A 25,798-nucleotide genomic window follows, 5' to 3' on the forward strand; every position below is an offset into this window, starting at 1 on the left:
AATCCGTGTTTTCAGGAGCAGGCATTGCCTGCAGGGCTCTGGCGAGGTTCAGCAACACCAGCGCAGAGGTGCAGAAACCAAAGTGCGCAGCTGAGAAAAAGCACGGAGGGGCTGAGCCGGAGAATACCCTCGACCTTGTCATTTAAAAAAAATATTTTTTAAATTTATATTTCGTCTTCCATCCCCCTCAGCGGATGGAGAAGGGCGGGCAGCCCTCTCCGGCAGCGCCCGGGGCCGCTAATTGCAGTAATTTGCAAGAAGGGAAGTGCCACCTAGCGGCCGCGGCCTCACGGATTCGTTTCTTGGGACCCGCACGGGCTGCTCTTAATTCGTTATCGGGTGCCAGTGAGAATGGTGGCACCAGGCAAACACAGGGGGCCTCCTAGTCTAATTTAGAAGGGACAATAGAGCCCGGAGACCCAAGATGGATATCCCGAGTGCAGACGCATTCCTTTTAATTCTGTTTGGTTTACCAAATAGGAATTCCTCTAGGAAACCTCAACAAAGAGGTGGATTAATGAGAACCCTAGCAGAGAGTGTTTGCTGTATAAGCAATTCCAAGCCTAAGTAAAGCAAGGGGCAAAGTCTGATCAGCGTTCAGTACCAAACTCAAATAAATTCTGACAGAAGTGGGTGAAAAATGCACCAGCTGCAGGTCAGCACGAAATGCTAACAGCCCTCAAACACTGGCCTGCCTATTTTCATTAAAAAGCAAACAGGGAGAGAAACAAACACGTATTTCTCCCCTGCCTTTTGTCATTTTCTGGCGTTTGTTTTGACACTCATCCTCCTTCCTTCAGCTAGGGTGTCCCCAGGTTTCTCCCATTTTCGGGGCATCTCACTGTTCCTTAGCCCCCTTTGGCCGCACACAAGACCTCTCTGGCCACCAGCCAGGCCTCCTGTCCCCCAGAGCACATCTACCTTGCTTACACCATGTAGTTCCTCCATCCGCATGGCTCCTCACATCCCCCAGTGCAAAATTATTTCACGCCTTTATGCGTAAAAGCATCAAGATCCCTGCTCCGAGCTGCCTCCAGCTGCTCCCCTGGAATGTTTTGGGGGCATCCTCTCTCCTCCTGGGCCAACCTCAGCCTGTAGTGCGAAATCCTTGTTTAGTGCCAGAGGGGGAGGCTGCTTTTCTCCAAAGTGCTGTGTTGTAACAGCTTGGTCATCGCTGGCTCGCAGTAGCATTGTCCAAAGGACCAGCCAGCATTTGCTTCACCATGAGTTATTGCTTCCACGCTTTGGGATTTCCTCTAACTTATACACTCTGTATTGCTTTGCTTTCCTGATAGGCCCCATGCAATTTAGGGCTGTGGAATAGCTAATGGGAACTGGCCAGAAGGCAGTCTGCAGAAAGCAGGCTCCCCAGTCCTATCATCCCTCCCCTACAATGCTGGGACCGTCACAGCCACAGCTTCCCCTACCCCTCGTGCCTCTGTACAGGCGGATGAAAAGCAAAGAGAAGGAAGATGAGCTATCTCAGTGCGGTGGGCATGGAAATGTCAGTGGACAGGGCTATTGTGGTAGCCTTCAGGTGTGTGCTCAGTGGGGTGTCCAGTTCAAAACAGACGAGAGGACACCTCTGCCGTGCTCCTCTGCCAACATAACAGATGTGGTAGGTTCACTGGCATTAGGATGGGAAAGTCTTGTAAAGTTTATGTCTGATTTTATACAAAAAATGACATTTTTTAGCTCTTGTAGCCAATGTTGTGATCACCAAAGTTGTTGCCATCCTTTCTCATCCTGGGAGACCCCACTCAGCACAACAAACCTGCTGAGTATCCAGACACCAGAAAAGCCTCGTTTCATCCTTCCTTCACAGCCAAATGATAACAGCACATGTCTTTGGGAGGTGGCTGAGAAGTGCTTGGTGCCGACACTTGCCCGTAACAGAGACCTGGGGAGGTTGTGGTGGGAAATCAGAGCCTGAGGCTCCCTGCGTGGCAGACAGGGAGCCCCAAGTTGGGACTGCAGAGGCGTTTTAGCAGCATTGCCTTGTGCCTGGCTCTCAGGGCGGGAGTAAGCTGCAGGTCGTGGTGTGCTCAGGGTGTGCTCCACAAAGGGATTCTCATTTATTGGCAGTTCCAAAATTCCCAATGTACTGAGCCCATCTCCCTCTGAAACATGAAGATTACTTCAAAATCATGAGAGTCCTTCCAACCTGCTTACACTCTTCTCCCTGAGGTAGGTCGGCTTTCCCTGTAGATGTGGATCTCTTTCCTTGCCTCCTAACACCCTCCAAAATGTGTGCATTTTTATTTTGGTCTACCAAAAGGAGACCCTGGAGAAGAGAAGTAGAGACTTTCATGCGCAATGGAGGACAAAGAGAAAGCCTGCAGTCTTCTTTTTCTCCAGTTTTTAGGACCTTCCTTTTCCATTTTATTTCTTTGGTCTCCTTCAAGTGTGGCAAAGGAGAAGAAACTACTGATTGACACCTGTGGAGTCAGCAGGATCCTTCTAGTGATTCGGTGGGTTTAGGATTGATCTCATTGTGAATGTTTGCTATTGTGTTAGCAAAGGATGAGAAGGCCCAGGAAAAAGAGATTAGTTAAGAAAATCTCTCTTAATCCATTTCAAGAGCTTACCCTATCGGTAAAGGACCAGACCCAGCAAGTTTGTTCTTTGCACAGAGATAGTACCTTCATATCATATTAAAAAAAAAAAAAAAAATGTTATGAAAGGTTCATTTCATTTGGTGACTGTAAGCGAACAAAACCACATTTGATTCTTCAGGATTACTTCTGCACTCAAGCTTGTGATGCAGCCACTGAGTTATCAAAACAAAAATAATGCGTGTCCAGGATGGAGTTTATCAGAGGAAGCCCAGGACAGCAGGGATTAGCACAACACTTAACTATGGCTCAAGTTGCCCCACACTGATAAGTTGCTCGGTGTCTTCCCTCATTGCCTCGTGTCCGCTCCTCATAGGCATCACTGTTGAGAAGGACCTCGGCGGTGACCTCTTCGCTCTGACAGCTCCTCCCCAAAATCAGAGAGCAACTCTTCTTTGGAGAGTCCGGTCTGGCTGCATAAAGCAGACTGCTCCTTGAGCCTAACTTGAAGACAAAGCCTGAGCCCTGTGGGTATATGGAGGAGCACCGAACACCACCAGCTGTCCAACACGGATTTCAGCGAGGCTAGCCATGGAAGCAGAGCCATCCTGCATGAGTAAAATAACCCAGCCTGGCCCCTCGCCTGTAGCGTTGGGGCAGAAACACTAGGGCAGGACAGAAGGCAGAGTCAAAACGTGGGAGAAGAACATATCATTGTGCAGGGGGGTCTCTGCTCAGGCAAGTGATGCTGAGGTCCTCCGTGTCCCAGACCTCCTTCGGATAAAGGACAGCTGCTCTGGAAACTGACTATCTTTGTGTAGATAATGTGGTGTCTGCATCATTACATGTAATGCAGAAATAATACCTAACCATCAATTGTGGTTTGTTCTGATACCAAACGAAACACTCCGTTTGTAGCTTTTCATAACTTAGTGTTCCCTCCTTTGCTACAGAGCTACGGAGTATAAATAGGTGGAGAAGGGTTTTGCCACAAAAGAAACATTGACATAAGACATCAAGTGTTTCATTTTGGAAAGTGGTTGTACTCTTACTACAGCTACCACTGCTGCTAAGGTTGACTCCTTTGAAGAGTTTTAGCTTGGCTCTGGAAATGAGCTTGACATGAAACGGGAAAGAGAATGGCTGGAAAAAGCTTTCTTACATACAGTATCTGAGAACTTGCAAAAGTCCATTGTTTCAAAAGACTTTGTGGTTTCTGAAAACACGGTGGTTTTAGATAATGGAATCGCAGTAGAGCCAGGAAGCAACCTATGTTTCAGTACGTTTAAGAGGAAAATTGGAGCCATGGGCTCATTGCCAGCGCAGCTGGCCCAGCACGGCTTGTTTGCAAGCAGAAGGGCACGGGAAGTTGGACCTTCAGGGCTGGTAGGCCAAATGGAGTAGCTCTGCAAAGATCTTTGATTTGCCTGAACTGACCTTACTGCTGCTGGCATCCAAACTACATGAATTATTTCCTTGACTTTTACATAGGGCTTTTCACACACAGCTGCTGGGGAGGGGGGAAAATGGGGAAAAAGCACATGAAAAGGCTAAAGAAAAGGTGTCTGTCAAGGGAGATGGCTCGAGAGAATCTATGCCAGATGAGAGAGTTTTTCCTTGATAGACTGTATTTCAGATTCACAATATTCTTTCAAGTGATGGGAAGCTTTTTTCTACACAGATGCTCAGTTTGATATTTGCATGTTGGCCATAGCCACAGTCTAATTAATTTCAGATATTTCAAAACAATGGTTTCTCATAAAGAACCATTTAGGGTCTGTGGTTCACATTTGAAATGATAATCATTGTTGAGTCAGTAACATAAAACCTGTGCTTAAAAAATGTGTAATGAAAATAATATTTTTCATCATTTCTGGACTGCGATGTAGCTAAAAAGATTTTTTTTCTCTCTCTCTAACGATACATGCTTTAGGATTGAGACAAAGCCTAAACATTTTCCCTTTGTTGGGTTTTCTCACACAAATCTGAACATCTGAAAACAATGATTTGTCACGGGAGACATTTGGCAGCCTGAGCAAAGGTTTACTGTTTCTACTTTGCCTAAAATATTTACAGAGAAAAAATATCTGACATTCACAGTAAATCAGACAATGTTTCAGGCCTCTGACATAACTCATGGAGGAAGTCTGCGTGGTCTTGCTGAGAGGGGAGAGAAGGATTTCTGGCTTCTGGGTGCATTTCTGGGTGGGTTTGGGTCCGGTGCAGAGATGCCAGCCCTTGAGGAAAAAAGGGGCTCACGCAACAAGGTGGGATGAGAACACCAAGGGGTGGCCCAGGTCTGGTCTTCCAGCTCCTGGCCTCCCCCAGCCTCTCTCTTGGGGTCCCTGAGGGCCTCCCCTGCTCCTCAGCCTCCTTCCTCGAGGCCATCCCCTCCATCCCAGGCTGTCGCCCCCCGGGATGTCTCCCTGTGCCCCCTCCCCAGCCCCTCTCTCTGCCAGGACACCTTCATGACCTCCCTTTGTCCCACGGCCTCCAAGGCCTCTCCCACCGCCGGCACTGTCCCTCCCCACCACGGTGACAAGCCAGCCCGGTTCGGGAGGAGTTTTTTTTGAGGGGTGGCAGAGGCGCAGCCTCTCATGTCCGCGGGGAGTCCCCAATCCTCCCTTCCCCAACCACCGCCGGCCTGTGCGGAGCCTCCACTCCGGGGCCTCGAGGCTCCGCGGGGGCGCCGGGAGCTCCGCGGCCCGGCTGGGGAGGGGGCGAGCGGGGCCCGCGGAGGGCGGGGAGGAAGAGGAGGAGGAGGAGGAGGAGGAGCAGGGGGAAGGGGGTGGTTTCTGCAGCCTCCGCTTTCTTGCCGGCTCCCTGAATGAGCGGCTGGCTTGCTCGTCCTGCTACAAACAGGGCTCCGGCGTTTGGGGAGGGTGGGAGAAGAACGGTGGAGCAGGTCTCTCTGTGTAAAAAATAATCTCTTGTTATTAAAAAATACTCTCTCGCCGTAAAAAATGAGATGCACGTGAGCAGAGCGGGGGCAGCTCAGCGCTGGGGTAGCGCGGAGGATGTTGGAGGCTGCCTTTGGTTTGACCTTGGTCATGTACAACCTCTCCATTTGTTCCCCTGGACAGTGCTTCTGGAGGGTGGCCTGGAGAAGGGGAGGCACCTGACACCCTTGGGTACCTTCAGCTCTCCCTTCCTGTGGCCTGGGTTGGTGGCACGGGTGTCACCACCTCAACCAGGAGCTGCAGGAAAAGGAAGGAGCCATGGGGGCTGGTGGATGTGAGGGGTTGGGTTGGTCCAGGGGTGATCCGGAGAGATTCCTAGGTTGTGTATGTCTCCTCAAGGGGTTTCACCTGAGGCCCAAGAGGGGACTGAGGTTGCTTGGGGAGAGGAGACAGAGCCTTATTTGTGGGACTCACACAACCCCCTCGTGGCAGGGAGAGTTGAAGGGGCTCGTCTGAGACACCGCTGGAGAAATTCAATGTCAGTTTTCTTCTTTCATCCCAACATCGTGCAGAGGAAGTTTACACAGCTTTGGCAGCGAGGGTGGGAAGGAGAGGCCAGGGCAGAGTAAGGAGCAGGGTTAGCTCTGATAGCCCCCTGCCTGCTATTTGAACAGAACCGCAGTGCCTTTGTCTGAATTTCCATCAAGAAAGCCTCAAAAATATGCCTGCAACTTGTCATAGCACCCGGTTGAAAGCACCGAGTCGCGTTTCTACTGGCCGCATCACTGCACAAGGTTTAGGGTTCAGGAGCCCCACAACCCACTGCCACACAGACCCGCTCTGCTGGGACGGGGCATGAGTGGGGCACAGGGGATGCACTGGGACTGACCCCACCAGCTGGGGACCCTAGGGTCTGGTGGGGTGGCAGAGGTGGGGATGTAAAGAAGGGGATCGGGCGCTCCTTGGAGCCCTTTCTGGAAGTGAGCAGCTGTGGGTTCACCCTGCTTGTGGCATTCTCTGCAACAGCAAGGTGAGGATTTCACCCTATGGTCTAGCTCTGTCTGGAGTTGAGGCGAGGCTCACGCTGACCTGGGCCAGTGTAAGCCACCAGGTCTCTGTCTCCCCCTGTTTGGCTGTTATCTCCTCCACCTCTTGCTCCTCCGGCTTGGCACCGAGGGCCGTGTTTGGAAGCGAGGGCTCTGGGCTCGTTTCAAACCCACTGTCAGCAAGGCTCTAGGGACGGAGGCGCCGGAACAATGAGAGCAAGAGGCACCGGAGGAAAACCCCTCCTCTGCCTTCCTCGCAATGGTATCTCGGGTCTGCCAGAAATGTGCCCAGAGTGGTGTGGTCAGACACACCTATTTCTCCAGGCATTTCTTTTCTGGCTCCGGATTTACACCTTCCTGGATGAGGGGCTGTGGCACGCGCTGCTCCGGGAGCCAGTGTGCCAGAGGCACTGCTTGTGCCAGGGTTTTGTGCCTGCTGAGAGGAGCCTTGCGTGTCTGCCACAAACCAGGATAGGTACACTGTGGGAAAGGAGCTGCCCGAGAAACACCCCAGACCCTTTATTAATTGGTAAAAGTCCCCTGTTACAGGGTGGTTTGGAGCTCTGCTTATGACTTCATCTCCAGGAGGTTTGGACAGCAAATGCAGAGTCTAATCTTAAGGAGAAAAAAAAAAAAAAGGGGGGGGGGGGGGGGGGAGGTGGAATAAGAAAGAAAAAAGAAAAGTGGCTGGAGATGCGTAAAACTAGGGTGGAGAAGCTTGGCTCGGGAGGCTGCCGATGCAAGGCTGCCTGTGAATTGGCAGCGGCGGGGGAAGTTTGGAACAATCACCAACATATTCTTTCATTGCAGCCTCCGCTGAGGTCGGGGAGGCAAAGAGGGGGGAAAAAAGGGATCTCGGTCCCAGCCACTTTCCCCATTGCAACCGGCTTCGGGAGCCAGAGCGGAGGAGGTCTCCCCATTCTCTTCCCGGTTAATTGTTTAATTGGGGAACAATGCGCGTCCTGCACCCGCCTGCCCCTCTCCGCGGGGCCGAAGCCGCCGAGCGCAGGGACCCGTCCGGGAGTCCCGGGGCGGGGGGCTCCGGGGGCCGGGGACCCCCAAGGGCTGCCCAGGGGGTTCCCCGCGGAGGGCGGTGCGGGTTTGTAGGGGGGGTCGCGGAGCCCCGTGCGGGAGGGCTTTGGGGTCTCTCCCGCTCCCAGAAGCTGCGGGAGTGCTGCGATTGCGAGGGAGGCTCTGGCGGAGCCTGAGAACCCTCCTCTCGCCGAGCCAGCGCCCCTCCTCTGCAGCGCTGGCGGTACAATGATATAATAATGATGGGTGGCTGAGCCTCGCATTTGAACTTGCAGGCGAGCTCCGTGCAACTCGGCGCAGCTCGGAGGCAGGTGCTCGGGGAGCAGGGGGCACCCCGGAGCCGGCCACCTCCTTCCAGCACCACCACCAAGAGGATTTTTTTTGCTCGTTCATGCGGCCACTGGGATCTCTGGACTAGCCGAGCCGCCACGCCGTGATTTTTTTTTTTGCAATCTCTGCAATACGCTACCTTTTAAGGTAACTATAACTCTTTTCAACGCGCTTTTTCTCTCCCCCCTTCCTTTTCACGCGGGTGCCGGCAAACACCTAGCTTTGTTAAATTTAAGACGATCGTTTGGCCGGCGGTACCTGGAGGGACAAAGAGTTGAACTGCAAACCTTGAGCGGGAGAGAATAGCAGTGATTGGCGAATTTAAACAACCTGGGGTAAGTTCAGCGACGCGCCGGGGGAGAGGAGAAGGGATGCTCGGGGACCCGCAAAAAAACCCTCCGTGCACAGGAGAGAACAAAGAAAAGTAAGAATAAAAAGATTTTGGGGTGGGAGCCCTGGCAGAAGTTTGTGGTGCTGGTTGGTTTGAATGGCCGGGAAGGTAGAACTGCACCTTGGTTTGCGGCGGGGTCCGGAGGGAGAAGGGAGGAAGCTGTTTTGTACGGACCCTAAATACACAAAGCGCTCGTGTAGCAGGAGCCACGGCAGTGCTAGGAGGGAACCCTTCCTGCCACCAGGTCTCTTCTTGTGCTGGGAAAAGCGTGTGCTCAGCCTCCTACGCCCTTGTGTGCTCCCCCCACCCTCCCCTTCTTTTTCCTTTTCTTTCTTCTTCCTTTTTTCTTTCCATTTTTTTTTTTTTTTCCTTCCTTCTTTTCCCCGATGTTCCTGGAAAGCTGCTGTCGGGGCAGAGCGGGACGGAGGTGCTCAGGCAGCATCTCCCGGAGGAGGACGGCGAGCAAGCATCGTCCGAGCCACTTTTCCACCGCTGGAAGGGGGGTGGGTGGGTGAGGAGGAGGAGGATCAGAAGGTCAGCAGAGCAAAACGCCCCCTCTAACCCCCACGGCCAGCTTCTCGGGGGCACACGGCACTGCCTTCCCCCGCCACTCTCCTTGGGTTTTCCTTTGTTTTACAAAGAAAGTGAGCGAGCATCGTGGAAGGAATTAAGGGAGTTTCGACGGCGGGAAAAAGCGGGTGTGTGTGCGTGTGTGTGAGTGTGTGTGTGCCGGGGGGCGGCTCTGCCAGGGGCTCGGGTACCTCCAACAGGAAGGGGGCTCCGCGGGCAGACCCTTCCACGCAGCCCAGAGGTGCCTTCCCCACACAAAGGGGCGGCGGGGAGCCGCCGAGGGCCAGCCCTCATTGTCCCACTTGTCACGTCCTCCCGGCCGCCCCCTCTCCCGCCGGGCACCGTGATTAAGCCCCGAAGGATTTTTTTTCCTCCTTTTTCCCTCTTTTTTCCCTCCTTTTTCCCTCCTTTTTCCTCTCCTCCTTTTCCCCCTTTTCCTTCCTTTTTCCCTCTCCCCCTCTTTCCCCATTTTTTCCTTCTTTTTTTCCTCTTTTTTTCTTTCCCCCCTTTCCCCCCTTTTTTCCTTCAGTTTTTCCTTCTTTTTTTTACATTTTTTCCTTTTTTCTTCATTTTCTTTTTTTCTTTTTTCTTTTTTTTCTATTTTCTTTTTCCCCCTTTTCCTTTTTTCCTCTTTCTTTTTTTTCTTTTTCTTTTTATTTTTCCCTTCCCTTTTCCTCCCTCCCCTCCCTTTTTTTTCCTTTTTTTTCCTTTTTTTTCCTTTTTTTTCCTTTTTTTTCCTTTATTTTCCTTTTTTTTCCTTTTTTTTCCTTTTTTCCCTTTTTCCCTTTTTTTCCTTTTTTTCCTTTTTTTTCCTTTTTTTTCCTTTTTTTTCCTTTTTTTTCCTTTTTTTTCCTTTTTTTTCCTTTTTTCCTTTTTTCATTTTTTTATTTTTTTATTTTTACTTTTTTTTTTTTTTTTTTTTTTTTTCCTTTAAGCAATGAGTGTCGAAACGTGTTGCAGAAACCCATTCCAGGACAACCAGAGCGTGAATGTTGGGTGGTTTTTCCTTTTTTTTCCTTTTTTTCCTTTTTTTTTCCTTTTTTTTTCCTTTTTTTTCCTTTTTTTTCCTTTTTTTTCCTTTTTTTTCCTTTTTTTTCCTTTTTTTTCCTTTTTTTTCCTTTTTTTTCCTTTTTTTTCCCTTTTTTTTACATTTTTTTTCGCTTTTTTTTCACTTTTTTTTCCCTTTTTTTTCCCTTTTTTTTCCCTTTTTTTTCCCTTTTTTTTCCCTTTTTTTTCCCTTTTTTTTTCCTTTTTTTTTTCCTTTTTTTTTCCTAAGGGAGGTGGCGGAGGGGGAGAAAGAAGGAAGTTTCCTCCCAAAAGGGGATGAGTAAGACTTGGCGGGCTGCGAGCCGCGCAGCGCTCTGGCGGCGGGGCGGACCCGGGGGCCTCACGGAGGGGGGGGGGGGGGTGTCACCGTCTGCACCCCAAAACCTGCCTCCATCCCCTCTCCCCACCCAGAGGAGGGGATGGAGGGCGGAATGGGGCCTGGGGGCGGTGGGTCCGGCCGGGGGGAGCCGCCGCGGAGCCCCCCCGGGCGCTGTCGAGGAACGGGACTGGTCGGGGCGCGGCGGCGGCCCCAGGCGCCCCCTGGCGGGGGACGGGGGACCCCGGCCATAAAATGGTGGCAGGGAGGAGCTGCACGAGGCGGGGGTTCCCGTCTCGGTGCCGTGGTAGGGGCGGCTCCCACAGAACAGGCCCGAAGCCGCCGGGGAGGAGGGCTGGAGCCAGGGCTTGGTGGCCTCGGCCCGGCTTGTCCCCCCGAGCCAGGGGGCACGGGGAAGGCTGTGGGGTGCTGGGAGCCCCCACACCCTTAGGATGGGTTCCTGGAGTATCTCCACAAGCCTGCCTGAAGGGACAGGTCCACTTCTGGGTTAAATGAAGGCCTCGGGGGGACGTCCAGGGGCGGCTGCCAGAACACACTGTGCTCTGGTCAGCCTCCCATCTGTGTCTCACTGGCGACTGGGACGGCCGGCAGCAGGCCGGGGAGCTCCCCTCCATGCCCGGGGTGGCAAGGAGGGGATGCTGGAGGTGCCCCCAGGTCCTCCATGAAGGCCTCACGGAGTCCTCTGCAAGTGGTGATGGGCTGGGCAGATGCCACTGGTGAAGCAGGCTGAGGCGAAGTCGGCCATGTGGCAGCACGGCCTGCTAATTAATCACGTGGCCAAGGCATAGTGTCACCGGTAAAGTCAATTAAACGGCACTTACACTAAAGCTGATATGTGTTAGCAATTAATGGGCATATCATTGAAGGATCAGAGGCATGCAGACGCAGAATAAGGCACAGAGCATGTGTCTCTGAGGAAGGATGGGCCGTGAAGGTGTCCGCCACCACTCAGCAACCAGCAAGAGAGATGCTGCATGTGGGATAGGTTATTTCTAGCCTGCCCGTGCTTCGCTGGAAAGTTGTGTAATTTGCTGTTTTACCCATTAGTAGGAGCAGCAACCTCAAGTCTCTAGTGCCAGGTTCTCATAGGTGTTTTTTTTTCCTTTTTTTTCTTTTTTTTTTTTTCCTTTCTTTCTTTGTATGAGCCTTACCTGTGCAGGTAAGGAGGGTAGATGGGTAGAGACTGCTTTCTGCAAACATATCCCACTCTCACAGTCCAGCTGTGGAAAATGTGCTGAATCGATCTCAGCATGACCTGAGAAGCTGCAGCCTTTTGTGATAGCGTCACCTCTAGGAAAGTAGCTAATGTGTCATTTTTCCAACTTCGGAGGAGCTGGGCAGACTTCTTGGTTGGTACATCTCAGTCTGTCCAACACTGGGACGATTCGCCGTCTTTCTTAACCCAGCATTAGAAAGAGAGACGTGATGTTCTCCCATCTGGTTAAATTAAAATAGCATTGGTGTGAGATCAAGCTTACACTGCAAACTAAGCGCAGGCTGGAATAAGGTCAGAACTTATTGCTCCTATGCCTCTCTGCTCTTGCAGGGAAGGTAGCAGTGCCTGCAAAAATAAGAGCTCTGTTCTTTCCCCAAAGAGAGAACCTCCCCTGCTAGTTTTTAAAGATGTGAAGTATATCAAGGACTTGGCATCTTTTGGTTTAAAAAAAAATTTACCGTGCTCAGGGTAGCATCCAATTTAGAAATGTAGTGCAAATGACTACTGTGGATCAGTCTGTATGCAGTAGCTCCTAATAAACTGGATCAGTACAGTTGGACAGTAGCCAGCAGGCAACCCGAGTGTGGTCACATGAAGTAAGACACTTTTTTTTTTTTTTTTTTTAAATAGAAGGTGGAAATTAAACACTTACTCAAGTCGTGCAGCCTTTAGTTGGCAGGATTTCCTTGCTGTGTCCATAGCATTATGGCTTTCTCTTCCTCAAGGTGTAATAACACCAAGGCAAAAAAAAAAAAAAAAAAAAGTGTATGGAAAAAGGTATGATTGGAAAGAGTTTGGTTAATTGTTGTGGACTTAGGGGCAGTACAGCAGCCAGCCAGCAGAGGCCTTTATAGAAGAGCCGGATGGGAGATACAATCGATTTTAGAGCAGGGATTTTGTCCAGGAGCACAGTCAGCTGCAGTCTCTGGTACAAGGAGCGGAGGCAGGAGCAGCTCCATTTGATTGCAATGCCCTGCCTTGCCTGCAGCTCCTGAAGGAGATTGCTGAGGTCTGAAGAGCTCTGTGTTCTTCCAGGTGAGACTGCCCTTGGGGGCTGAGTTGGGTATTGCTTTTTTCGTCTGCTGCTTAGACAGGGCAATGGGGTAATTGCACATTTAATTCTGGCAGCTGTAGTGGAGCAGCACTCAGTAACCCAGGAGTGTTTATGGGAGCCTGCGGAGGACCAGTGTGAAAACCCTCATGCATGGCATGTTGCATGGGAGTCATGTTTGTTAATCTGAGGGGTGAGAATTGAACCCTTTCCCCAGCATTTTTCATTGCTTAAGGGCCTCAGGGTGGAGGAGATTTAAAAAAAGAAAGGGTTGAGAGGTGATTTTCCAAGTGCTGGGTGGGGATTTTTGGCAGGTGTCTCATATTGAACTCTGCTCAAATGAGTGCATTTTTTTTTTTTTTGGGCTGTCCAAGCTCTCAGTGTAGCAGGTGTAATTTTAGCAGCCCTCTGTACAAGGCCAAGAGTAGAGATCACAACCATGAATACTCTGATGGTTTGGTACCACCTGGTCTTCAGCAGGAAGTTATCTCTCTGAAGTTGTCTTTTCTGTTTCCATATTTTTTGGGGGTATATGTGTTTTTTGTGGCTGAAAGCTGAAGATGTTGTTTTCCATACGATTCCTCAAATTGCATGGGTGACTGCATTATAAAGGCAGGGCTGGGGCTATGGTGCTGTGTGTGTATGTGCGAGGTGGAGAAGAATGGGAAGATGAGATCCTTCCTACACCCTACAGCCACAGCACAAGGGAAAATGAAAGTCCTTTGCTAGTTCCTTTTTCTTTGTGAATTTGTTTGATTCCGTTGTTGATTCCCTTGTTTCTGGTTAGAAAATCCAAGGTTGCCTTCTGGGGGAGGAGGGAGACGAAGTGTGTGGGTAAACACAAAAAGCTAAACTTGTAAACAGTTTGTTCTAGGTTTTTGTTTAGCTGCTGATACAGCCAGTGTGTGACACGTGGGAAACACATGTGGACGGAGCAGCTCAAAGGGAGATCTGGAACCACTGTGCCTTCACAAAGGCCAGAGGTCTTGCTCTGTGGGTGGGTCCTGCATCCTCCATCTGTGAGGGTGGAGAATGCTGTGGTCTTCTCCACTCTGTCTTTAGAGTGCTTGTGTTAGTAGAGGAGCTGCTCTGCAGTGGCTTTGGTGCTCGAGGCTTCACAGAAGCTTCAGGACACAAATGTTGCTTGAAGCGTCTTCTGGTTTGTGCACATCTGTAGGCTCACAGTGACCTCTTATTTTCTGAGATGTGTAATAACGAGGATCATTTAAGTGTTTATCTAAGCACACAAATGGCTACCTGTGTCTGAAAACTGGCCCACTGCTTTAGAAGGACTCTGATGTCTGCAGCTCTTACCTTGTGCAACCTTCTTGCTCATGAGAGCCTTCCATAATGTGTTATGGGGGCATGGTATACTGGGCACAGAATAGGTTTTTATCAAACTAATAACTGTAGATAGTTATTAAATAGCCACTTTTGTTTTCTTCATGTACAGCTTTGATTGTGCAAATTGTGGGGAAGATAAAACTGGCTGGTGTTAAAGTCTTCAGAAAAAGTTTAATGGAGGATAGGGCTTGAACTGAATGAAGTCAAAGAGGTCTTGGTTCTTGTTTGGGATTCAGTCATAAAAATCCTGTGAAGTTAACATGGCCAAATCGGTGATATCACATCACGCTGTGTGCGCTATCGAGTGGATGAAGCAGAGATGGGACGTCTTTGGCAAGGCGCAGCCTGCTCCATGGAAAGCAGCTGTATTCTTTCCTCCACGCCCTGGGAATAGGCTGCAGCACATGTTTCCCCGTGCAACCAGCCAGCCCTGGCCATCCACATATAGGGAATGAAAAACTCTTGGGTTTTCAGCCCCTTTGGGTGGGAATTTTGAACACGATGCTGTTATGCTAGAGACTGCCTCACTGGAAGGGCTTGGTTTGAGATGTTTTGCATCTTTTCTTAACCATCCAGCCGTTACAGGGTAGATGCCAATTCACACAGGCTCCTGTGAAGTTTGGGCTGCAGCTGTAATCTGTGTAGAAAATGTTCCTGAGGTTGAACACATCACCAGTAGCTTTCTGAAGAAGTTACTCTGTCTTGCTGTCATGTTCAGGATAGCTTGCGGAGGTTTGTGGGTGTGTTCATTAATGCTTTAACGCTAAAACCTTACATGTAAAGACTAAGGAATAAAAATGCTAATGTAAAAAATGCTAAAATATCTATATGTAACACAAGGTTCATAGAGATAACACAGGTCTGTATCTACTAAATCTCTATTTCGCTGTTCCATAAAGCAATTCAGCTGTGATGTCTTTGAGTTCAGGTTACTTGCCCAAGTTTAGAACCCAAGCAGTGTATTTTGGCAGCAATATCAGGAAATTTGGGATTTTGTGATTAAAAACTTTTTTCTAAGGGCAGTGCTTGACAAACTGCTGCTGAAAGCTGTTCCCTGTGATGGCTCGATAGTGCATATATGTAACTATGTGGAGGAGAGACTATTTATAAAAGCATTATAATTGTTGACATTTATGGGAATTGTAATGCTTTTGTTAGCGTGCTTCTTAATTTTTCAGGGTATTTGCAGGTTCAAGCAAACCTTTTCAGAAGCTTTTCTGGTGAAACAGGTTGTTTGCTGGTGCTAAATGATAAGACAGTCTGTGTTACTATCGTTAAGTTACCTGGAAGTTGGCTCTGAACTGGCAACACCTCACCAGGGAGAAGTCATCGCGTTGTACTCATGTACTGCTACCACTGTATGGGATTAGGTTTAAAACAGTGAATAAAATGCCACAAAATCAGTATATTAAGGATTATTGTACTGTCCTGCTGAACATCGTTCCTGAGCAGATGACTGCTTCTAATGTCAATGATAAATGTTAATGTACTGAATTGTCACACAATGTACTACTAACCACTTACTCCTTTTTTCTTTATTTGTAGGTCAAGATGTTGTTAAATATAAAAAGTATCATATGGATGTGCTCCACGTTAGTTATAACATATATGCTACCTAAAGGTAAGTCTGTTATACACCATATCATTTATTAACATTTATTTTAGTGACAATGGGAGTCAGCATGGTACAATTGGTAGAGTATTTCCCAGGACTCAGGAGATTTGGTTTCCGTTCTTGCCTCTGCCACTCTTTTTACTGTACTGTGTAACTAACTTTGTTTCTGTTTTCTCCCTATTGCCTTACTGATTTATACAGAAAACACTTGGTGGGTGGGCATGCTTTTGAAGAGGTTTTTACACACCTATCTGATATCTCTGGAGGCTTGTAAGTGCCATTACTATAATTCAAGTGATGATAAAGGCAGTAGCATAGCGTGATAACAACATTACATAGCGTGAAGCAAAACAGCTTGCCTTCTCCAAATGTTCAAGAATGTGTCTTAATCCTTTAGCTTGTGCTTGTGAAATATTGGACCTATTGCTCAGATATATCTTATACATTGAGTGTGATTCACAGAAGAGCTTCCCCACAGTAGATAAGGTGAGAGCTGCCAGGGGCTAATTTTAGTGTAAGGCAGACACCCTCCACAAGGGCTTCAGTGCTGCTGATGGGGAGCAAGAACAGACTGCTGGGACAGACGTAGACAGGCTGCAGAGGTGGTAAATAAAGTGGGAGATTCCTGGGACTACAGGAAGAGTGGTTTTGCATACCTACCATCAGGTCCCAATGACTGTTCCCATCTAAGTCATGCCACAGCAGAATTTTGGGTTTATAGGTCACTGACACCCTCTCTGTATTCAGGGTGAAAGGTGACACGTAAAAATGGGACATGAGGAAAAACAGTAACCCCAGTTTATGCTTGGCTTTGTGGCCTGCTGAAGAGCAAGAAGATGGGGACAGTTGTGTTTAGCGGAGTTGACTTAAAAAGAAAACATGTTTTTCCTCCTCTTCCTCAAGCAGATTGGGAGCCTTCCTCCTTAAAGCTACTTTTGTTTCACCATTCTTCACTAAAAACACAACAAACCAGGGTGATTAGAGTCATCCTCAGGGACAACAAACTCAAAGCTTCAGGCAGAGGGCAAGACACTAAAACTGAGCTTCCATTTTCTTATTCAAGAAGGGCTGAGATTCATTTGATTATTAAATGTTAAGCTGTTTTTTCCCCATTTTTTACTTAGTAAAATGTCTGTAAATGTACATTGATGTATGGCTCTTGGATCCACACCAGTCATTTAATAATTTGTTCATATGAAGCATTCTGAGAGGCAAAGTAAGTGATGGTCACAAGAGGTCATGAATTGGTAATGTAAGTCTACATAGTAAACTTACAGCTTTTTATTTGATAAGTTATAGCTTTCTTCAAGGCAGAAATGTCTGTTTTAATATATGATAAAGTTAAGAGTGTTATCCATAGTTAGTCAGCTTTAAAATTGAGTAAATTATAGTATATCACTCAAAGGAGAAGAGGTATAAATATAGGATTTTAAACTGATAATTGATCTTGGGATGGAGAGCATGTAAGGAGAGAAAAAGCACAGCAAAGGAATCTGCCAAGATATTTAAACCTGATGGTTCTGCTACGACCGATTTAAAATCTGTTCATGATTATTTTGGGCCTCGGGGTCAATCTAATCTTACATATATTTTAGCAGTAGATGGGGTAGTTCTGCCCTTTCTCTATCCCCTGGGTGCTAGTTGGCATGTTTTGCTTTGTGATGACACTACTGTTTATGGGTATATAAGGCCAGATGAATCAGGTAAATGAACTATCTGAAAGCGGATGACTTTTTTTTCTTTTTTTTTTTTCAGCTGGATCAAGTCTTTGATCTGGCTCAATGCTTTGCACATCTGCTAGAGCTGGCAGAACTAGGGGATTGGGAGTGCATCGCTGGCTGTGGGAAGAAGTGGGTCTGACCCTTATAGTGGTGGAACACAGGGTGTCACCTTTAGATGTCCCCTAATTTAATCCAGCTTTCATCACCTCTAAAATGGCTTTTGTGACCTCTAGAATAGAATTTCAAGTAAACAAAAAAAAGTTTTTTGTGAAAGTGCTGGAAAGGTCACCTCAGGAATATAGACCAAGTTCCAACTTGTCTTTATTCACCTGAAACTTTTGCAAGAAGTGTAGAAAGACTCTTTTGTTCCTAGAAATACACTGTAAACTTCATGAGTTTTATTTTCGAAGTTGAGGGTTGTACTTTTGCCTTAAAGGTTCTTAAACATGAGATTCCTTAGAGTGTGGCCATGGTGGAGAGGACAAAGATGATGAAAACATTTTCATAAATCAATCCAATAGAGTCTGGTATCGATCCATGTCTTTCTGTTTTGTAGAAGTAACAGTCAGTTTGTGTGTATATATACACCCATTTTTGAGGATAGGTGTTACAAGATCACAGACAAACTTTTCCAATACAGCTGTTTCTTTAGTTAAAAGCAAAGCAAACTTTAAAAATGAAATCTGTGTTTGCGTTTTGATAATTAGACAGGAATTTCTTAAGTTTCAACTTTTTTAACATCGTGCTTTAGAATGCAAAATTTATGCCTCAAAATCTTTCACGAACCACACATTCCCATACCTCTGTTCCTAGAATGGATCTGGTAACCCCATATGGCTTAATTAAGTAGTCACTTGCATATGATTAATAGCAATATTTCCTTTCAGGCAAAATTGTTCTGAAAGCTTAAAGTCTTTCAAAACTCATATGGGGGAATTTGATAAAAACAACAATTGATTTCTAAGAAGTAAGTTCTGGTGAGTTGGCATTTTCTACTAGGAAATATGTTATCTTGAAAACTTTAAACTTCAGTTGAAAATACTAAGCATCTGTAATATTTGGAAACTAACCTTATTTTCCTATCTGCACAGCACTACTCTCTAATCATGTATCATTCAGTCTGATGTTCAATTTTGGCATCATTCAGGTTGCTTCAATTATTCGGCTGCTTGCTGGAACATCATCCTAAGCACTTCCCTGTCTCTGCCAGTGGCCCTGGAAGGCTTTATTTGTATGTTCACCTCAATATTTCTCTTTCCCTCTGTCTCTCTTTCCATCTGTCTCTCTTTCCCTCTTTCCCTCTCTCTTTCTCTCTTTCTTCTTCTTCTTTTTTTTTTTTTTTTAAGTGTAAATCCTGGAATCTGGGAGTCAAATTAAGCCATAACAAAACTGAAGCTTAATTTAGAACAGAGCAACTTACAAGCATGCAAAATTTGAAGCATTCATCACTAATTATTATTCATGTCTTTGTTTTCTCTTCCACTCTCATCTATTTGAATGGTTACGTTCATAAATACCTAGCATATATGCATGGCAAGCTTGTTAGTTTTTATGTAGCAACAGAAGTATTTTTCCTTAGAGAGCAGACTGAGAATGCCTTCTCTAAGACTTGAAATTCTCAGAAGATACATTTGTCAGGAGGGCAGCAGGAAACACAGTGTAAGCTTCTGGGGTCATGGGAGTGCCCCTCTGCAGGACCTTTGCTGTTTGCTGGGTTACATGTGAAGGATTAATGACAGAAGTTCATAAGCAAGGTTTACACCTACTCCTAGCTTGGTATTTACTCACTTTGAACTAGCTGGTCTCATGATATTGTAGTTTACAAGCTGGACCTTGTGATTATGGTCAGTGTTGGAGTTTACCTTACCTTTTTTAAGCTACCATTTGTCATGCCATGAGTAAGTATGCTTTCATGAAAGCCCTGTAATCCAGATAAGAACACAAATGCCTTAGGTTGCAGTGTGTGATAATGTCCTTTTGAAAGTGTATAAATAATATTCATCAGTTTAGTGTATTGTGTTTATATTGTATATGTACTATAAAATATATAGGTGCACGTGTATGATGTCTGCACATCTGCATGTACGTTACATTGAGTTCTGCAGCTGTGTTTTAAGTTTTCCTGGCTTCCTTTGTTTTTCTTGCAGAATATGAAAGTAGTTGGTTCTTTGTTACTCTGTCTCCTTCTCTTACTTTGCTTGCTCAGGCCCCAAATCACCTGGCAAAGAATTCAGGGAGAACTTTCTTTGGGTCTTGGTCCTCAGTTACCTCTGCTGTCAAAGTTTCATATAAGTTTGTGTAAGCAGTTCATTAATTTTAATTTTTGAATATCTTCATTAAAAGAAGGGTTAATGAAATTAGGGTTACTGAAAAGACTTCTCTTAGACTTATTAGTAGTAGTCAGATTAACAGAACACACAACTTCATTGGTCATTTCAGTTGCTCTTGGCAGACATTGTATGTATGTGTAGCTTGTGGATGAAATAAAAAATGAGATTAATTTTATCTCATAAATGTGGTTTAAAATAGAATCTTATTCTTTAAACACCGTTTTTGTTTGCTTACTATGTAAAAACATTCTGTTCAGTGAAGCTTAATTACATAGCAAAATTGTTCCTATAAGCATTGTCACTTCACGTAGGGCATTTGTTTGTTCCGCTTTTTGTCCATTCCATATCTATTGGTCTTGTCATATGGTTAATGTAATACAACATTGCAGAGTTCTGTCCTTTTTTTATCCTTTAAAATTCTACTTTAAGAGTTTTGTAACATTTACCAAAAATAAATAAATAAATAAAGTGCACAAAAAATTCTATGGAGATGCTTTGCTTCCAAGTGAGAAGTTTTTCTATAGTTTGTGTCCAACTTCAAAAGAAAGATATCAAGCCATATGTCATTGGCAAGGTAAGTTATCTTTACAGCCAAAATGGTAGACTAGGAGGACCTAAGGCATTTTTGCTAGAGGGGAAAAAGAGTGTGAAAAGTCAAGCTGTAATTTTTATTTATTTATTTATTTATTTATTTTTAAGAAAAATAGTATTATCTGCCATCATCTCCATGATAAACGGATTAATATATCTTAGCTTTACGTTTGGGGAAGATAGCACAATGTTAAGTCTGTGAAAATCCTACCCAGTAATTTAGACCTGACAGGACTGACATTTGTCAAGGAATCACATAGGAAAGGTCCTCATTCTGCTCATGCTACTTATTCTGATGTTGGAGCTATTTAATATTTAAAGTGGGGAAGACACAAAAATCCAAATGCTAAGGCCCACAGGACCTGCTGGTGAGCTGACTGTATAAAGTGCTCTGAGCCTGATGCTGCAGTCCCATTATCTTGTACAAAGCTCCATTGACTTTGCTGGGAGTTCTGCCAAGACATGTCTGTGGCCAGGTGATTTGGATTTAACTGTGTATTTTATTTCTTTATTGTCTGTGCATTTTCCCTAATGAATTAAGTATGCCCATAAGTGATACGTTTTAGTTAGCAACAGAATGCTCACATTAATTGCCAGCCAGTTTAGACATTTCAGAACAATCTCTTGCTGAAGAATGCATGATATTACCAGTATTTTAGGTCCTTCGTGGATAGGTGAAGGTATGTTATGGAACAGTGATATGGTATGGAACACTTGGAAAGCTTGTGATTGCTGAGTGGGCAATACCTACTTTTCTCAAGTTGTGTTCAAATTCCTTCTAAGGAATACTCTGTCACATAACATGCATAGTAGTTGAAAAAGAGACCTAACGTTGAGTACAAGCATAGGGAAAATACTAAAGAAACAAAAGGGCTATATGGATTAATAAAAGATACTGATGCTTTCTCCATTGGCGAGTAAATTCTGCTTGGACTACTGCAAGAAACCAAGTTTTTTGTTACCGTGCAGTAACATCTCCTAGCCTTCAACGACAACCTTTTTTTTTTTTCCAGTAAAAGATCTCTTCTTTTCTCACCTTCTGTCTTCTTTTTACTCATTCTCTCTTCTCATCTGCTAGTCAAAACAGAAAGTGCTTTTAAAAAGCACTTTATAATGCTTACTACATTTAGATGTATGTTTGTACCTACATGGTCTTCCTCTTTTCTAGATTGTGGTCCTGTGTAGGGTAAATCTAATTTGCATATCACGATGATATGTGTTTGCTGCCAAGGGTTTCAGTCTACTGATGTGAAGACACAATTTTTAAAGAGAATAAATTTCCTTAGGGTTCAGTACTGATATTCCAAATCACACATAACCAGAAACAACTGTCTTGAAAGTTTATTAAAATTCTGTCAGTCAGGATAATTATAATGAGGTCATTTTTCATTTAAGAAGTTCCTGTAATGTATATAGATGACAGGAGATCATAATAAATGCTAAATATTTTGAGACTGATTTTAATCTCCCACCTGTGCAATTTGGCAGGTTTTCCATCACAACTGATAGGACTAAGTCTTCATTCTATTCTTCTGGCTCTACCCCATGGTAATTCAATGACATTTCAAGAAATTAAAGGTGATATAAGAGCCAGTGATGTTTTCCTATTATAAATCTTCAGAATAAAACCAGCCCTTTCTAGCTTTTAGCAATCAATTAACGTTAGGGAAGTCAACTTTTTATTTCCTTGTAAGCGGTATCTGACTTCCCCCAAATTCTTGCTTCAGTGGTTTGGTGGTGTTTTTATTTTTTATTTTTTTTTTTCCTAAATCAACGTGTTAGCAATCAAAGCTTTTGAACTGGTGTTTAGTCTTCTGTAACTTCTACAGGCTTGCCTTCAATTTCAATTTGCAATTTCTCTAGTCTTCAGTTTTATATTGGTCCTGTTTTTGTCATCCCTTGTTTTACATACAGATTCTTGCTAAATCTGGCCCAGGCTGTGTGAAGCAATTAATGCTTGACTGTTAAATGTGAGTTGTAGCATCACCAATCTCTGTTTGCTGGTTAATGTAAGCCTGAAAATCTCAGTGCATGCCTGAATCATAGAGTGAAGCACCTTGCTGGTAAATCTACTCAGACAGTCCAGTTCCATGTGGACTTTTCAGCTGAGATTTGTATGCAGTGCAGCTGTATTCGCACAGCACTACACCACTGCTGTTATACTTTCTCTGGTCTAATCAGTTTTGATACAGATATCTTGAATGTCTCTGTGTTGTGTTCCCAAGAATTTCAACTTAGGTAGGCATGAATAGAAATGACCTAAGGACTTCTGGTCCAATTTCTGGGTATTTTTTTGTCAGTCCAATATTTTTCTTTTTCAAATTAGTTCTTTATTATCAAAATGCATGGCCAATATGCTGGTGATTGTTGTATTGAACCGTTTTACAAGATACTATTAAATTCTTTATGCTACATAATGTCATCTGTCGCTGTTAAAATAATCTATAAGCAGTCTTTCTTTTTTTTCCTTTCTCTTTCTCTCTTTTATGTTTCAAAATATTCTACTCCTTTTGTGAATAGATGGTATATAGATAAATAACTAGGTAATGTTCATGTGCTGGTGTCTCTTATTTCACTGTGCTGGTGGCTGGTATTCGAAGATATTTTCTTTTTAAACGTCATGAATCTTAGCTGACTTAAAATTGCTGATCATCATTTTCAGCCTTTGAAGAAATGTGTGAGTGCAGGTCAGTGAAAGAGGAGATATAGGTTCTATTACATGTCAGCTTTTAATCTTCATTAAGCCATTAAATATGGTGAAATAACATGACACAGAAAATAAATCTAACTGAAATCCTGTCTTCAGACAGTTGCTGTGTGCAGGTTGGATGAACAGTAGTCAACTTTCCCCTCAGGATATTGTCAGATGGAAGCATTTCACTGTAAAGTGTTTGCAGCTGGAGATGTCATAAACATGATAAAGGTCCTATCAAGTCAAGTTTGAGCCAAGTAGGGACTTTCTGCACACTTTGCTTCCTTTTTTGCTTTAACATCCTAAAATACTTCATTTCTGCAATGTGTTAATGGCCCCTAGGCTACAAGGAAATAATTTTGAAAGAATGACTAGTTGTGAGGATGTAACTGGAAAGGCTTTTGTTTCAGCATGTATGCAATAAAAAGAGTTAACCCTTGAAAGACTAATGGCGTAAGGGATGCAATGTAAAACAGCCTATGACTTTGTATACTTCTAGGACATGAGCACATGAACATGCTGTTTTGAGGTAAGACAAGGAGTAAAAGTCAGTAGCTCCCCTAAATGCCCCAATTTGTCCAGACAGGAAGGGCCTCAACCAAGGGCTGAGGATGTTGATACAAACTTTTTTTACCTTACAATGATCAGACCTGTTATGAACGAGCTAAGGTTCATAGAATTCTGGTCTTGAAATTCTGTTAATCATTAAATACCGATGAAATGTATGTTTCTGATTTTGCTGGTCCACTAATGCAATATCTCCTTTCTCTTCCCCTCCCTCTTCTAGTTAAAGCAGAAAAAAAAACCCTGGTGAAAGGATCCCTGTCTGGAACTTCAGTCCTGCCATGCTTCTTTTCGACCACACCCACTATAGCCTCCAGCTACGCAGCCGAATATCTTCGAATCAAATGGTCAAAGGTTGAACTGGATAAAAGTGGAAAAGATGCAAAAGAAACCACAGTCCTGGTGGCCCAGAATGGGAACATCAAAATAGGCCAAAACTACAAAGACAGGGTGTCTGTTCCAACCCATTCAGAGGAGACTGGTGATGCTTCGCTGACTTTCTCTAAGCTGCGTGCGAGTGATGCAGGGGTGTATCGCTGTGATGTGATGTATGGAGTTGAGGACACACAAGGCATTGTATCATTGGCCGTTGATGGTAAGGATTTATGTTTTTCATTTGTAGTCAGAAGTGATTACAGTCAGCATGGCAAAAGCTAATAATTACCATGTAACCTGAAGGCATTGAAAGGACCATCTTTAGCAAATTGTCCTTCCTTAAGTGTTGACTTGTTCCATTCTCTTTTTGTTTATTTTTAAGAATCTTTTCCATCCTGTGGCTTTCCCATTTCTCAGTTACACCTTTTGGGAGGCAACTGTTGATTCTTGGAACAAATGCCCTTCACTTGTTCCCGTAGTAGTTTGATTCTTTGATTGGTTTTATATCCTTTGCAAGATGAGCTCCTGCTTTTACAATTTGTTTTTAGCAGATACTTCTAAAGTTTTCCTAAACCAGTCCTTTTGAACCACGGGACATAATATAATACATCTATTTGAAAACATCAGTGTCTTTACAAGAAGACAAACTTGGTGGGCAGAAGTAGTTTCTTTATAATAGTTTCTGTAGAATGAAAAGAAGCAACTGCCTTGCCCTAATGGAGCTGTGGCTGGCTTCTCTTGCCACTTGCCGTATCTAAACTGAGAACCACTCTTTTTGTGATAGGAGCATCAAGCACAAAGGAGGGGTTTCTTTTGTTCCCATAACTATTATTGGATAGGTTGGAGAATCATCTGCCAGCAGCTGCATGAAAACACATAGGGAGAAAGCAGCTAATATTCTTCCATGTGGAAGATCCAGGGCTAATAGTTGGCTTGCAAGCACTAGAAGGAAATAGCCTCCAAAACTTTGAGGAAGAGAATTGTTCTTATAAAGAAATAGAAGAGACAGGGCTTTAAATAGAGTGTAAATGGCAAAAGGAGAATTGGATCTATAGGTGTTCTTCTCCTAAGATCCTGTTTTTACAGCATAAGTACAGCGTAGAGTGCTCCAGAGCCTGATGCTGTATAGCCCTGTCTGTTTGGCACTAAACCTGAAGTAATAAACTGCTGAAAGGCAGGACATGTTAGCCCAGGCACTATGCCATGTCAGTGCAAAGTCTGGGCCCAAATTACTCCACTTAGAACACTGTGCTGTGTAGATGTACCAGCTTGCACAAGCATTGGTTTGGACTCTGCCTTGTGCTTCTTTGCACTCAGGTGTTTTCTGAAAGCTGGGTATTTACTCAAGTGATTGAACCTCCAAACAAACATTAGTATCTGCTTTTGAAAGACATGGCTTTGGCTAAGATTTTTGGTAAGCTTAATACTGCGTTGTTTGTCCAGTATGTCAAACCTAACTTTAGCAGTCTTTTGGCGTCTATTCAATGGAAGGTTTTGAAGGTGTGGTCTTAATTTGGAAATACAATAAATCAGTATAACTATTAATGTCTTTATAACTTCGTAAGCTGTTTAGTACTAATGGCAAAAGCAAAAGAAATCCTGGTTTGAACATTATTTTTCACTAATGAATGTACCTGGCATTCCTTCTTCCTTTTCAAGTGCTCCCTTGACTACATAGCTATATCCAGGAGCAGCAGATGTTCACTACAATAAAATATCAGATGATTTATGGCAATACTTTACCTTGTGTTAGTGTTCCTGCAGAACACTGCGATGAGATGCACAATTCAGGTCTTTTGGGAATATAAAGAAAGTTTCACATGCACCATTTTCTCTCTGAAACTACTCTTTTCTGTGATTACTTTAATGTTGAAATTTGGGGTGAAGAAGCCAGATCTTGACCCACACAGAAAACAGTATTGTTAAGTTATCATTTTTGCACTTGATTTTCCATTTTCTACATTAACTACAAATGGCATTTATCAGACTTTTAAAGATTTCATATTAGTGTTGTCACTCAAATTTTATGCCCTCATTTCAGTAAGGGTTTCTGCATGCTTGCAAATTCAACTTTTATCTTAAAAAAATGAT

At 44.6% G+C, this 25,798-nt stretch overlaps 1 protein-coding gene across 4 annotated transcripts in view; it reads left to right on the top strand.

The window, feature by feature from the left end:
• Positions 1 to 7,777: 7,777 nt before the first annotated feature.
• VCAN (versican) overlaps positions 7,778 to 25,798 on the top strand; it is a 113,040-nt gene continuing 95,019 nt past the window's right edge. The window contains exons 1-4 of one of the 4 annotated variants that reach the window (XM_040542050.1): positions 7,778 to 8,010; positions 8,100 to 8,198; positions 15,365 to 15,440; positions 23,556 to 23,927. In XM_040542050.1, the coding sequence (XP_040397984.1) occupies positions 15,371 to 15,440; positions 23,556 to 23,927 (442 nt within the window). In that variant the 5' untranslated portion in view covers positions 7,778 to 8,010; positions 8,100 to 8,198; positions 15,365 to 15,370. Of the gene's footprint in view, positions 8,011 to 8,099; positions 8,199 to 8,654; positions 8,789 to 9,695; positions 9,821 to 15,364; positions 15,441 to 23,555; positions 23,928 to 25,798 lie in introns of those variants that run through there. The other 3 variants (XM_040542045.1, XM_040542049.1, XM_040542046.1) reach the window with 3 other exon arrangements.

Source organism: Cygnus olor, chromosome Z (assembly GCF_009769625.2).
Source record: "Cygnus olor isolate bCygOlo1 chromosome Z, bCygOlo1.pri.v2, whole genome shotgun sequence".
In the NCBI taxonomy this organism is placed as follows: Eukaryota; Metazoa; Chordata; class Aves; order Anseriformes; family Anatidae; genus Cygnus; species Cygnus olor.